The sequence below is a fragment of the Lynx canadensis genome, chromosome B3, assembly GCF_007474595.2.
Source record: "Lynx canadensis isolate LIC74 chromosome B3, mLynCan4.pri.v2, whole genome shotgun sequence".
Lineage (NCBI taxonomy): Eukaryota > Metazoa > Chordata > Mammalia > Carnivora > Felidae > Lynx > Lynx canadensis.
Genome location: NC_044308.2, coordinates 28,541,408 through 28,556,567, shown reverse-complemented (window position 1 = coordinate 28,556,567; position 15,160 = coordinate 28,541,408). Strand labels below are relative to the sequence as shown.

General features: G+C 41.5%; 1 protein-coding gene across 2 annotated transcripts in view; it reads right to left on the bottom strand.

Annotated features, from left to right (window-relative positions):
• UBE2Q2 (ubiquitin conjugating enzyme E2 Q2) overlaps positions 1-9,336 on the bottom strand; it is a 63,480-nt gene extending 54,144 nt beyond the window's left edge. The window contains exon 1 of one of the 2 annotated variants that reach the window (XM_030317616.1): positions 8,875-9,336. In XM_030317616.1, coding sequence (XP_030173476.1) covers positions 8,875-9,066 — 192 coding nt within the window. In that variant the 5' untranslated portion in view covers positions 9,067-9,336. The remainder of the gene's footprint in view (positions 1-8,874) is intronic. The other variant, XM_030317615.1, reaches the window with a different exon arrangement.
• Positions 9,337-15,160: the final 5,824 nt, after the last annotated feature.

Sequence of the window (15,160 nt, the reverse complement as noted above, 5' to 3'; positions counted from 1 at the left end):
TCAATGTATTGACATTTGCACTAAAGGTATGCATACAATGGTGTGTAAAACTGGTGGAACCTTAGCACAAATAAAGGCAGTGACACCAAACTATACTTATAGTCATGGTATTCTTCACCACTGTGCATTCAAGATATTTAAAGCACAAAGAAAAAGGTGTTTTAGTTAAGATTATCTGTGAAAAAGTTATTTTACTAAACCTCAAATCCTTACATAGGTCTTTTTAATATGCCAACTGATGAAATGGAATGCACACATGAAAACTACAGAATACTTGAGAAAAAGCATTTACGTGACCGAGCTGTGAAGTAAACTAACCACTTTAATGAAACACCAATTTTACTTGAAAGGATGACTGACAGACAATGGTTATTTCAACTTGGGTTTTTGACAGAGGTTTTCTCAAAAAAAAAAAAAAAAAAAGAAAAAAAGTGTTATTTCAAGGAAAACAAAGGACAGTATTTATTATTGCCAATAATAAAATTCAAGCTTTCAAGCAAAAATTAGAATTTTTGAAAACCTGTATCTACCACCATGAGCTGGAGAGCTTTATCTTAACATAATGCTTTCATGTTATATAATAAACATATCAACATTTAGAAGATTTCAGTGAACGTATTTTCCAAATAACCAATGGATGTTATAAATCATGCAAGGGGGCAGGGGATGGGCTAAATGGGTGATGGGCATTAAGGAGGGCACTTGTCTTGATGAGCACTGGGTATTACATGTAGGTGATGAAAATTCTACTCCTGAGGCTATTATACTATATGTTAACTAACTAGAATTTAAATAAAAATTTTGGGGGGAAAAAAAACATGCAAGAGTAAAAGATCCATCCATTCACAGTTCAAGAAAAACCTAATTTTGGTGAAGTATTCAAAAAGAATAACTATAATTGTTTAAATGGCTATTAAAATATTTCTACTTTTCCAACCAAGTGTCTGTGAGAGGCTGAATTTTCTTCATAATATTTCATTCAAAACAACATATCCCCACAGAGTGAATGTAGAAAGAAATGACAGGCCAGACATCAAAGACATTTATCAGAAATGTAAAATTATGCCACTATTCTCACTAAAATGTTTTGGTGTAGAAAATGTAGCCATTTTTCATAATAATATTTTTATTAACATGTAATGGGTTTATTTCAATGAATATTTTAAATATTTGTTTTAATTTCTAATGATAAATATTAACATATAACCTACAAAAACAAAGGCTCCTTGGGCCCTCAGTATACTTTTAAATAGTATAAAGGAATCTGGACTCCAAAAAGAAGAGCTAACTTCTCCACACCTCCTCCCACTTGGCCCAGAATGTCTTCCTTGGAAGAAACATCCCTTCACCATTCTATATTAACCGATGTGGTTCCACTGGAGCTAGTTTTCCTAACTCCTTCCCATCCTCCTACCTCTTTCCCTTGACTCAAAACTTGGTCACAGGGCTCTAATGAGCCCGTTCCACTCCCAGTGATTAGTGGTCAGGTGGGCTTAACCAGGCAAATCTAGGTCTTCTCTGGGACTAAAATTCTCTTTCTGGGAGATCTGGAGTCATAAGGACAATGCTGGCCAGCCTGGGGTAGCCAGCATTTATCTTACCAAAACAAAAAGGGTTTATGTAAACCCTTTTCTAAAAGGTCATAGATACTAGTATTTTCTGCCATGACGTGAGACTGCACACTTGCTAACATTTTTGCCAATCTGTTAAATAAAAGGTTCTACCTGGAAAGGGAAAAAAGTTCCTATACAATATAATTTGTTAGAGCTCCAGAAACCAGTTCATCAGTAAGAATGGAATGCCATCACTTCTAGGAAAGTCTCAAAGGATAATGTCCTCCATGCACAAGAATTTAGCTCTAGCTATTTATGTCCAAAACATTACTTAAAATAGAAAAAAAAAAAAAAAAACACAATAGAAATCACCTATACGTCCAATACCAGGAAACATGACAAACTCCTTGTTACAGTCCTACAATAGAACACCACATGATAATGGAGGACATTATAGAGGAATAACTTATGACAGATCTACAATTCTGTCAAGTAAAAAAACAGATTACAAAACAATCTGACATTTAAGGGAGAGGAAGTCTATATAAGCATAGGAGAAAAGACAAGATATATATCAAAAATTTGATAGTAGTGTCTTCTGAGTGGTAAAATTACAGGTGATTTTTTTTTTCCCATTTGTGCTTATCTGGTTTCTCAATTTCTTACAATAATAATGTCTTGTTTTCTACATTATAAAACATCCACCACCACCACCTCTGGAAACTAAGCGTGCACAAACTTTGCATCACGTTCAAGGTTTGTTCAGTGTAATATTTAAAAGACAATCTACTTCGGGGATGCCTGGGTAACTCAGCCGGTTAAGTGTCTGACTCCTGGTTTGGGCTTAGGTCATGATCCTATGGTTCCAGGGGTTTGAGCCTCAAGTCAGGCTCGGTGCTGACAGTACAGAGCCTCCTTGGGATTCTCTCCCTCTCTCTCCACCCCACACCCCTGCTCCTGCTTGTGTTTCTCTTTCTCTCAAAATAAACTTAAAAAAAAAAAAAAAAAGACAATCTACGTCAAACAGCATCCAAAATTACGACCAATAGATTTAAATCTAAGCATACGCTCAATCTCTCAAATATATGAAGCATTTTAATTTTTACAACTAAACATTGTATATCTTGAAAAGATAGTTTCTTTACTATTTCTCTTTAAAATAGCCCACAATGTGCCAATTTTAAGCACTTGGATGGTGCTCAAAAATCTCAATATAAGTTCAAGCAGTTTTCTTTACATTGTATGTTTCAGTGCTTATAACACAGCTCTTTTTCACGAGAATTATGAAAATTTTAGACTTAAATAAACAATTATCTAGGCATCTAATTACTCAGGACCTTTTTTCCTCCTGTTCTATTAGTTGTATCAGGCTTGCAGGATGAAGTTGTCTGTGACCACCACCATAAAGGTTATAAGGGAACACATTTTCAAACAAGTTCATCACCACTACCATTATCACCATAAAATGTTACATTATCTTAATCTGAGGCAACACAACTCAAGGTTAATCAAACCAGCCTCTTAGCCCGTCATTGCTTATGAAAATTATGTCTAATTCAGAAATAACTTGTCTACTTTCTACGTAAATCCACTAAGAGATCAAAGTTTGGCTCAACATTAAGCACCAGCCAGCAAAACTGCCTTCCAGGCTGCTCAGTTTCTGCTATCTTTCCAAATAATAGAACATAGAACATGGCCATCTCCAAGGACTTCATAACTTTTTGAAAACTGGTACACAAAACTTTTTGTTGAAGGTTCAGAGGTATAACAGTTGTAATTCTTCCAGAGTCCAGTTATGAGACACAGTACTTTCACATTCTGTTGTTCAGTAAATGTGGGGTGGAGAACAAAACTGACAGAATTACCTTATAGGACCCTAATAAAAGTCTAACTGCTCTGACATTAAAAAAATAAAAAGCTACCAAAAAAAAGAAATTACTCCCTGCTAATCATTTTATAAGTACACAACTAAGTAACATGATCGGAGCCCACAAAAGCAGAATGAAAAATCTAATACCTGGTGAAAGAAAAATACACACATACCCTGTGATCTGAAAAATACTTAAGTGTTCTGAGTAGCAAATTACAGCTAATCAAAACATCACTATAAGTAAACTGAGGCAGAGAAAGTAAAGGTGTTGAAGAAGAGTCAAACCACCCAATGTGCAGAAACCACTAGACAGTTTCCTTGGTCCGGAGTCTGCTTTGTCTTTCAGAATAATCTTTTAGAAGAGAACACAGAACACTGTTACAACAGCCTTGGAAAAGGGAACTCCGGTTCATCACTCTGGCTCTCCAGGAATGCTTTACTTTTGGCAGGGACTGTTTGTCAATTCAATTCCCCACCCCTCAACTAGCTGACATTTATCTAATACTATCCTTTTCCAGGTCTAAGGAAGTTTAACAAAAAATCAAGTTACTAAGGGTATACACCATTCATAAAATGGAAACCTAAGTCTCCTCTTCATGTATCTGTTCTTCCAAGGGCGGGCATAAAAATGGGGATAAAGGAGGATAGATAGATAGATAACAACTAGGAATTTGACTCTATACTATAAATTGGTCAGATGAATGGAAACAATGATTCCTCTGACCCGAAAGTACCACTAAGGTGTTCAGCATGATGGTTCTGCTATTTCCAAACGATTCTCCAGGAGTTCAATTTGGAAAAGTAATCTGTCCCAGGAGGGCAGACCAAAGAAAAAGTCTTGGACTCTTTAACCAAGTGAGTTGTTCATGATTTCCTTTGTATAGCCTTGATGGGGCTACTTTTTAATCAGTGTAAAGACTAGAAACATGAAAAATTAAGAAATTAACAGCACTGATTTATTTCCCATGTAAATCTGTTAGAAAGCACTTTTCAAAATAAAATGTTATTCAGCCATCAATTTCATAACTGTAGAGGGAGGACATTATTCTTGATAAAGAGCTTTCCTATATAAGCTTTCAAGCAGGACAAAAAAGTATTATCTACTTTATAGAAAAATACAGTACAGGAAGTGATTTGCTTAAGGTCCCAGCTACTAAGTATAGACTAAACCTTTTTCTCTCACCTAAACTCCAAGCTCTAACATTTGTTATTTTAGTGTCTGGCTGTGGGGGCAGGGAAGGGAAGGGAATTTTTCACAATGATGAACAGAAATGTAATTAGCGAAACAAAAAAACGTGCTACCACACATTTTACCACTGGCAAATAGTCACTACTCATGCAGAAAGAGTAATGGTTTATGCTACCCAAACAATAAAAGTATGAAGTTTTATTTGTTTACCAGCTAATTTACATCCTGGGGGGGATTTTTCACTCTGAAACAGTGATTCCCTACCAAGAGTTACCAGATGCCAAGAAGTCCATAAAAGGAGTAGTGGAGTTGCCAAGTCATGTTAGATATTTCAAAAGGACTAAAAGAAAGCCATGTATTAGCTCCCAATAAGGCCACACAGGTTATTAAGACAAGCTGCTTTGCTTTTAGGTGTGAGCATAACAACTGGATGTTAGTGCTAACTAGCTATTAGATGTTTGCATGACACTCCTTCATATCAGGAATTCACAGAAAACAGTAAGAAAGACTCATTGAGATTGAAAATAGCATTCTTTCCCTTCATATTTAAGATTAGGACAGATTTATATAACAGGAAAAGATTTAGTTCAATTCCTTTGGCTTATACAGTAAAACATCTGTTTTGTTTTTTACTTCTTAAACCTGTCTTTCATATGAAGTCAAATTACAGATTTCCTATCTAGTGACCTTTTAAATCTTAACAATTGTGGGTAGAGAAACAGAGAGAGAGAGAGAGCGCACGCGCAAAGAGGGCAGAAGGGAAGAGAATCCCAAGCAGGGTCCACACTCAAGCACAGAGCCCAACATGGGACTTGATCCTAGGACCACAAGCTGAGCTGAAATCAACAGCGGGATGCTCAACTGACTGAGCCACTCAGGTGCCCCTAAATATTTAAATGTTTCTTGATGTTGTATTTGCATTTTTGACAAACTCTTTGCAGTTAACTTACACAGTAGTTAAGATTTTTGTTCAAACAGAATATAGCTAAAATGGTGGCCTTATAGCCAATAGGACAGATATTTACTGAGCATTTACTGAGTGGAAGATAAAAAGCATAATTATAGACTATTCTTCCCTGCCATCATAAAAAAAAAAAAAAGACAATCATCTAAAACTATTATAAACAAAACATAAGAAAACAAGGGGCATCGGGGTGGCTCAGTTCGTTGGGCATCTGATCTTTGGCTCAGGTCATGATCTCACAATTCGTGGGTTCAAGCCCCACGTCAGGCTCTATGCTGACAAGCTCGGAGCCTGAAACCTGCTTCAGATTCTGTGTCTCCCTCTCTCTCAAAAATAAACATTTAAAAAACATGTAAAAAACAACAACAACAGAACCCAAACAGTAAACAGTAAGGTCTACTGAAGGGAGGAAGGGAAAATAAACACTAGCATAAACTGAATATAAACTCATAGAAGAGCCTTGAGGGATGGTCAGACATGGAAAGACAGATTGGAGTGGGGTAAGGGGCACATTCCATCTGGGAAAAACTTATGCAGAAACCTGAAAGAAAAAGGGGGCACAGTATCTTTAGAAAATTATTCAGAAACTGGCATGCATGAGTGTAAGGAAACAACTGGTGAGGTACTACTCACTCAAATGTTAAAGAAACTACATAAGTATGCTTCTTGGTGAGCAATGGAAAAGACAGTCTGGTATACAGCAGAGCTCAATAAATATTTGGGAATAAGAGAAAACAAGAAAAATTAAAGAATAGATCAAACGCATTACTTTTTTTTAAGAGCTATAACCTTGTAGAGAATAGCAATTCACAAACACAGTAGATACGTGTGGCATTTGAAATCCAATTCCATTTTTCTTTGCTCTTTCCCTCTAAAAAATGGCATGGACACTAGCAAGCCATTCAGATTTTATAAAAGCACTTACCTATGCTTAAAGGGTCTTTATCTTTTAGAGATACTCACTGAAATATTTACAGATGAAGTGACAAAGGGTCTTTATCTTTTAGAGATACTCACTGAAATATTTACAGCTGAAGTGACAGGTCAAGAACCTGCTTCAGAATAATGTGAGGTGGGGTACAGATGAAATAAGATTGGCCAAAAATTTATCACTGTTGCGGCTGAGTACATGGAGGTTCTCCACACTATTCAACTTCTGTGTATGTTTGATGTTTGTCCACAAAAAGTTAATACACATTCATACACACTGAGCTTCCATCATGATAATTATCTTTGGATAATATCTGTCATAATTTTGAGTAGTTTCTACTATGGTACCATTATACCAGTCCCTACCAAATCCTCCTTTCACTGGGTGTCTCTCATTCACTCCTTGCTCCACTTCCTAATCCGGGTCTTCACTCAATACTTTGTGTGCAGCTTACTCCTATCAGCCTATTGTGGGTGGGCAGTGCTGGCATTTGAAGAGGAATAATTCTTTGTTGTGGCAGACTGCCTGAACATTACAAGACATCTGGCATCCATGGACCCCTGGCACTAAATGCCAGCACAGCAGCACCACCATCCTACAAGCGATTGAGATAACCTAAACCATACATACACATTTCCTAATATCACACACTAATTAAACCTGTAGTGAACTACCCCTAGTGCTAGATGGGAAACACATTTTTCCAACTTACTACCTCAGTAATTTAGTAGCTCCCCACAGCCTACAAGTTCAGTACTCTATCATGCAAACCAGCCCTACCTTTTCCTGGTCATACCCCCAACTTCAACCAGAATAATCACCATGCAGGCCAGTCTCCGTCATGGTCACTACTACCTCCTATTTCCCATCCTTGGAAAATCTTCTCTTTTACCAGCCTCTATCCCCATAATTTGTCAACTCCTAAGCAAAGCACATTTTCTCAAGCTTTGGTGTTTTGGGATTGCATTTCTCTGCTTAAAATGCACTTCCACTCCAAGATTCAACTCACCTGTGGCAGCCCAACTCCACTGTCAGCCTCTCACCAAAGCCTTCTCTGAAGCACCACCCCACGACCAAACTCAAAATTAATTGCTCTTTGGCTTTCAGAATGACACCACAGAACCTGGTAACACTTTGTTATATGAAACTCTTCCCCTAAGATTTCGTTCTGAAAGCAGGGAATGCGTGGTCCAGTTTTGCAGAAACCAGTCAAAACCTAGAACAGAACACCTATATGTTCAATAGATGGCTTCTCTCAGTACAGCACTTGTTATTTTTCTTTCAAAAATACACCCTATTCCCCCAGATATTCTTTCTGAAAATTATTTTAAGGTCAATTATCATAACTTGAAGGCCTTTCCAAACTCTGGAGTACCGGGCATACTTTAGGCACCTGAGTAGCCAGGTGCCTAAAGGCACCAAAAGGACTTCACCAAAAGGAATCAAAGACACGAGACTTGAAGGAACATGAAACTACCACCTTGACTCCTGTTATAAGGACCATCCATATTCTGCAGTTTGTAACAATACCCTAAATCAATTTCACCACAGTTTAATCACATACGGTCACGAAAAACATTCAATATTTCAATTATCTTACCAAGTCCCGGGTTTCTAACGAGCTTCCAACTTGAAAGAGTAAGCTTTAAATCGTCTTTTTGGCTTTGGGCAACCTTTTGGCTGCAAATAACTCATTACTTACACACAGGAGGAGCTATGTAAGCAAACACGGATACCACCACCTGCCGAATCCAGGTACAAAGCACCTTTCAGAAACACGTACGCGCAGAGCCAGGCCAGCAGGAAGGGGATAATTCAAACAGTACCAGAGGCTGCATTCTAAACTTTTTTCCCCTCGAATGTATTAGTTTTCAGTAGCAGTTTTTCCTTAACACAAACTTAAAAATAATTGGGTGAATAAGCAGGACCAGGAAAACCTGACTGAAGAGTAAGGCGTTAAAACTGGAGGGCCCTTCCCCGCCGGGGTTCAAATAGCCATAGCCGACCGGCCTCGCGTGGCCCCGGGAGCAGGCCGGCGGTGGGGAGCCATGGCGACCCGGCGAGGGAAAGGGCCGCCGCAATCTCCCAACCCGAAGCGCGGAGACGGGAACCTACGGGGACCAGCCCCAAACCCAGACTCGCGGAAAAAGCTGAGAAATGCGCCGCCCGCCTCCTCCCACCCAAGCCTGGAGCCTGCAAGGCTGGGCCTGGGCTGGGCCCCTTGCCGGGGGAAAGGGGCGGATTCGCCCCGCCCGGGGACCCGGGAACCAAGGGGCCTCTACAGGACCGACTCCCCTTTGTCCGGGAACTCAGGGGACCCCTTTCCGCCTTCGCCTGGCTCCGAGGGGCTGAGCCCGGGCGCCTCACCGTGATGTTGCAATGGAGTGTGAGCGGCGGCGGCGGCGGCGAGTGTAGGCTGCCGGGCGGTGTCGCAGGCGGCAGCAGGAACTGGCAATGGAGCTCGTCCAGCTTCCAGCTGACGATGCGGAATCGCTCGTGGTTCTTATCGAAGATGGACGCCAGGAACTTCAGCTCTGCCTTGAGCCCTGACACGGACATCTTCCCCTCATCTCCGGCAGGAGGGGTGCGAAAAGGGAGCCGGGCCCGGGGCCGCCGTCACGGCCGCGACCGCCCCGCAGGGCCGGTCCGGGACCGCGCTCTTGCGGCTCCGCCTCTCCCCGCCGCCGAGGCCCGCGTGGGATGGCGGCTGAAAATGGCTAGGGACACCGGGGCCTCGGCCAGCAACTGTGTAGCGGGCGGCCGGAGCGGCTGCTCTCTTTGTAACTGACTCTGCCGGCAGGGGACCGCGGCCCCGCGGCTTAAAAGGGCAACAGCGACACCGCCCCCGCTACCGACTGGGAAAGGGCTGCCCCCACCCCGCCCCCATCCCCTCCCCGCCCCGGCGCGCCCCGCGCGCCCCTGTTCCGGCGCGTGCACACGGCCTGCGCGCGGGCCCGCCTGGCCGCCCCCTCCTCGCCGTGACCCAACCCTCTTCCTCCCCAGCCCATCTGCTTCGCTCCTCGTGCTCTAAGACGCGAGGCTTGGGGCCACCTGGCTCCCAGGTCCCTGATCACCTGGAGGAGCCGGAGACCCCTGCGCGCCCCCGCTCCCAAGCCTGGGGCGGGCCACGTGCGCGGCCTTTTGCGCCGGCCACGTTGGCGCTGCTGCGGACGCGCGCCAGCCCCTTGGGGGCGGCTCCTCCTCTAGGCTCTGAGCACACCACCCACTCACCTGACCCAGGCCAGGCCCTAATGGGAGGCGGCGGGCGGCGGGTAGCTCTTCGGACGCAAATCGGCCCAGTTACCTTCATCTTCGCTGCTCTAACCCCAGTCCTAGCCCCACTTCGCTACCCTGGGTTCCTGCCAGGGCCTTTTTTCTCTCTTCCTTTCCTGCCTTGAGTTTTTGTCCTGTTTCCCAAGTTTAGGGAAACCCTCCACCTCCCATAGAGGCAGGGCTGGCCTATTTTCAGTAAAGTCTTAGCTCAAATGTCATTTCTGAGAGGGCCTCCCTGACCGCCCAATCTAAAATAGCCACCCAGTCACTATGTCACATCATCCTATGTTATTTTTTTTCCTCTCAGCACCTATCACCATCTGATATTTTTCTTGTTTGTTCATTGCCTCTGCCCAAGGTGAATGTCTTACTCAGGGTGGTATCCCCAGGATGTAGAACAAAACCTTTCGTAGACACCCAGTGTTATGAATGAATGCTCCTATCTGGAATGCCCAGCACTTAATACAATCGGTGGCACATTCTAGATGGATGAAGGACTGTATGGCAGTCTAAAGGAATACAGTATAATTGGGCAGGCAATAGTATGTTTAGTAATACGTACTAGAAGCAGTATCCATCCCATAAGTGTGCAACCTATGTAGTTGTACAGGGCTGCTAGCTTAAAAGGAGCTTGTGCTTGGTTTAATGCTCTGCTGTAGCCCTTTTGAAGTCCTTAATAACTTTTCAACAAGGGGTTCTGCATTTTCCTTTTACACCTGTCTTGACTGGAGGTATCTAACTTTCTCTGCTGTCTGAATGTTTCCTGCTTTGTGATCTACAAGTGGTTCCTGGTCTACTGGTCCCTTAGATGACATAATACAGAACAACACAGGGAGATATTAGGTCCTCTGAATGAGGAATATTTTTAAAGTTTTTCTTTCATTTACTTCTGAAATATTGTATCATATTATAGTGCTTCTTAATTTTCAGGGAGTCACAGACCCTCCAGAGAATTTAATAAAAGTTATCCATTTTCCTGGGAAAAGATCTCTGCATATAAAGTGTTGTATCTTTGGGGATTCATGGTCCTGACACTAGAGATACCATTATGAATTGGGACCAAGAGGAGAAGGGGTTCCAGTCCTGAGGTGTGAGGCAGAAATAACTAGAATACTGTATTGGCACTAGTGCTGGGTTAAACACTGGAGTGGTTTGCTGCTTGCTTTTTCCTTCAGTGCCCAGTACTCTTGGGACCCTAATGGGCATGGTAGTCATGAACAAGGATTTCAGACAAAGGGGAATAACCTGTTCAGAACCTAATGACTCTGAGAAATAAAATGCTCTAAACAAGTTATTTAATCTATCTAAGCTTTATTTTGTTATCTCTAAATTGTTATGAGTAAGTAGCTTTATACATGAAAATGCTTTTACTAGTTATATTTCAGATATAAACCTATAAATATCAACTTCACAAGCATTTTTTGAACATCTGCTCTGTGCCAAGCCATAAAGGGCTAGACAGAATAGAATCTGAATTCAGGATGCTTAAAGTCTAGCTTTGGAAACAAAACACTGTTTCCAGATGCTTTAGGCTGCAGGTAACAGAAAACTGTGACTTACAATTGCTTGGACAATAAGGAAATGTATTACTTCACATAATGGGAAGTTCAGAGTCGAGGCAGGCTCCAGGATTGGTGATTAGATCTTCAATGATATGAATAGACCAGATTCTCTCCATCTTCTTTGTCAGGATGAGAGCAAGGAGGCTGTAGAGCAGTTCTTGTGGGTTGCACCTAGACATGACAATATCCAGAGTCAGAAAAGACTGTTTCTTCCATGTCTCCTTCTAAGACATGGGGACCTTTGCAAGATTCTGCCCAGCTGTCTTCCCTTGTGTGTCATTGGCAAGAAATGTGTCACATGCCCATCCCTAAACCAATCACAGGTAAATGGATAGGACCATTACCATTCAGTGGACTTCCAATCATCTGGGATGGAATGGATGTTGAGACAACCACAATGTTTACTAGACTCACAAATAAAGATAACATCAGACCACAACTGATAAGTTCAAACTACTGAACTAGCACCCAACAAGGAAGAAATTATTTCCAGAAATTACTTGATAAAATATGATCATGTTCAGAGAATATCCAAGAGCCCAGTTGATTATACAGTATAATCCAAGAAGATAAATTTGAGATGTTATCTGACACCTGATTTCAGGAGCCCTGAAATACCATGCTAGGGACTACACTTTCATTTGGTGAGAGTCATCACTGTTAAGATTAACCTGACATTAATGTGTACAAAATAGATTTCAGTGGGTTTAAAACTGTGAAGTAGCCATGAAGAAGAAGCAGGAAACCCAGAATCTAGATCTGACCTGCCATTAACTCAATAGAGTAAGTCACATTCAGCTCTGAGTTTCTTCAGCTCAAATAATAGTCTTTCAGATTGGTCCAAATCAATAGAGAGAAACAATGAAGTAGGAGATGTGACAGTGGGAGTAGAAAGGACTACACTGATTCTAGGGATAATTCTGAGATAGAAATGCTAGATGTTAGAGTTGATACAGAGAGAGAGAGAGAGAGAGAGAGAGAGAGAGAGAGAGAGGTGTCTTATTTAAAGTAACATTGACATTTCTAGAGCAGGTGGCTGGGAGGGAGTGATGTTATTGATACAGCCAGAAAAAAGATGAATTTGAGGTGATAATGGGACCTCAGAGAATTTGTATTATAGGCCTTGAGTTTATAAGGGAAGTCAGCTCAAGACACATTAATTGTAGATCAGCCACACAGAATGATAGTAGAAGCCTTGAGTGTGGGTATGATCGTTGAGTCACAGGGGAGGGAAGACAACTTAGGCCATTGAAGGGACCCTGAGTCATTGAAGAGGTCAATGTGTGTCAGATTATCTGTGGAAAGGACAAAAAAGACAAGGACCAAGAAAAATCCAAGGGCTTTAGGGATTAGGAGGTCTATGGTGTTTTAGAGAAACATTACAATAGAATGGACATGGGATAGAAGCAAAGACACTGTATGTAGACTATGACTTTGAAAGGTTTCAGAGTAATGAGAAAGATGAACGGTCATTTGCAGTAGCAAAGCAAAGGGAAACTTTGTTCTGTTTTTATTATAATATAGACAGAGGTAGATTTATTGTGAATCTTAACCTTCAGGGCCCCTCACACTTGCCCAAGTCCCTTCTAAACACAGCTGACCCTTGAACACCACAGGTTTGAATTCACAGTTCCACTTACATGTAGATTTTTTTTCTGATAAATACAGTCTAGTATTGTAAATGTATTTTCTCTCCCTTATGATTTTCTTAGCAACATTTTCTTTTTTCTGTCCTTATTGTAAGAATACAATATATAATACATATGAATACAAATTATGTGTTAATTGACTTTATGTTATTGGTAAGGCTTTTGGTCAATAGTAGGCTATTAGTAGTTATGTTTTGGGAAGTCAAAAGCTGCATGCAAACTTTTGACTGTACGGTGGATCAGGACCTCTAACTCCTAAATTGTTCAAGGGTCAGTTGTAAATATTGACTTTTGTTCCCAAGTTGGTATCTGTAATTTTGTGTTCTTTTTCTTGAAGAGGGCTCCCAAGATTGAATAAGCTTCAGGCCCTACAAAACCTGGATCTGCCCCTAAAAAGAGAGTCATTTATAGGCAATGAAAACTGAAGATACCAGAGGGGAGATAGGGCACAGAACTAGGTCCTAGAAGAGGAGGAAAAGGACAGGATAAGGAGTTACTCATGGAAAGGAATCCCTTCCAACTCCATGGAGGGTGAGGGTGAGGGTGGGGGAAAGAATGGGAGGAAGACAAAGAAATGTTGAGTTGGAATGGAGGGTTGTTGAGAAACCTCAAACTGAATGACCTTGATTTCAACAAGGCAAGGTGGAAGATGGGCAAGACAAAGACAGAAACCTGAGGACAAGGGAGTACTGACAAAAATTTGTTGAGAACTCTGACCCTGGAATTCTACCTGGACATGCATGATGGACCATGAGAATAAGATGGGGTCAGAGTGGAACTCCCCAGAAAGTTCAGTACAAAAGAAGGAGTGGGAGAAATCACAACTTGTATTAAAGAATTTTGAATTTCAAGGATGTGAATGGGGAATAATTCTCAGCAATGGCATGTTTCATGCTATTCTGACCCAACATATCCTCTAGGGCTGCTCTCAAATGACATTTCTTTGTTTCAAGCCTTCTCTAGTCCCCTAAATTAAATTTAATCTCACTTTTTCTCCAATCTCCTGGTACCTGGTCTATGCCAGCACTTACTATTTGGGTTTCACCTTGTGTATGACTAGCTGATTTCATCTTTGTCTGCTGGATTATAAACTTGTCTAATCATCTTTTCATATCTGCAACACATAGTACAATCCCTGGGACATAGAAAATTTCCAGTAAGTGATCACTGAGTAGACACAACCTACTAGAAGTGAAAGCCATGTAATGTCTTCAGTTAGAGACTGCAAGTAAGTGAGAGAAGTGATCTAGGTTCACTGAAATCTCAGAGAAGCTGTGAAGACCTCTCCCTGTCTGAAGTGTGCACACATCAGCATGTAGCCACATATGCCCAGACAACCACGGAGCTCCCCACAAGGCACAGGAAATGGGGCCCATCCCTGCTGAAATGAACAGTGACTCATTATTCTGCCGCAGCCAACTTAGAAATTGTCCTAAGCTAAAATTTTCACAGGTTTGGACCCTGGTTTATATTAAAATTACCTCTGATTTTGGGGCGCCTGGGTGGCGCAGTCGGTTAAGCGTCCGACTTCAGCCAGGTCACGATCTCGTGGTCTGGGAGTTCGAGCCCCGCGTCGGGCTCTGGGCTGATGGCTCAGAGCCTGGAGCCTGTTTCCAATTCTGTGTCTCCCTCTCTCTCTGCCCCTCCCCCGTTCATGCTCTGTCTCTCTCTGTCCCAAAAATAAAAATAAACGTTGAAAAAAAAAAAAAAAGAAAAAAATAAAATTACCTCTGATTTTAACTTAAATACCAACACCCATCATTTCCCTCTTGCCTGAATTGTAAGGGGCTTTCAGACGAAGGTGCAAAAACGTTGAAATTGTATGAATTTTAAATATATATATGTGTATGAATATTATTCTGGGGAAAAGGTCTAAAGTAGCACTGTCCAACAGACCTTTCCTCAATGATGGAAATGTTCTATACTTGTGCTATCCAACACAGTACCCACTAGCCATGTGTGGCCACTGAGCACTTGAAAAGTGGTTAATAACCGAGGAACTGGATTTTAATTTTATTTAATTGTAATTAATTTAAATTTAAATAGCCCTATGTGGTTAATGGCTACCATATTGGACAGCACAGTGCAAAATAACTATAATAATACCTATAGCTCAGTATAGCTCTTTTAAAGGCATGTCATTCTGGGGCACCTGGGTGGCTCAGCCAC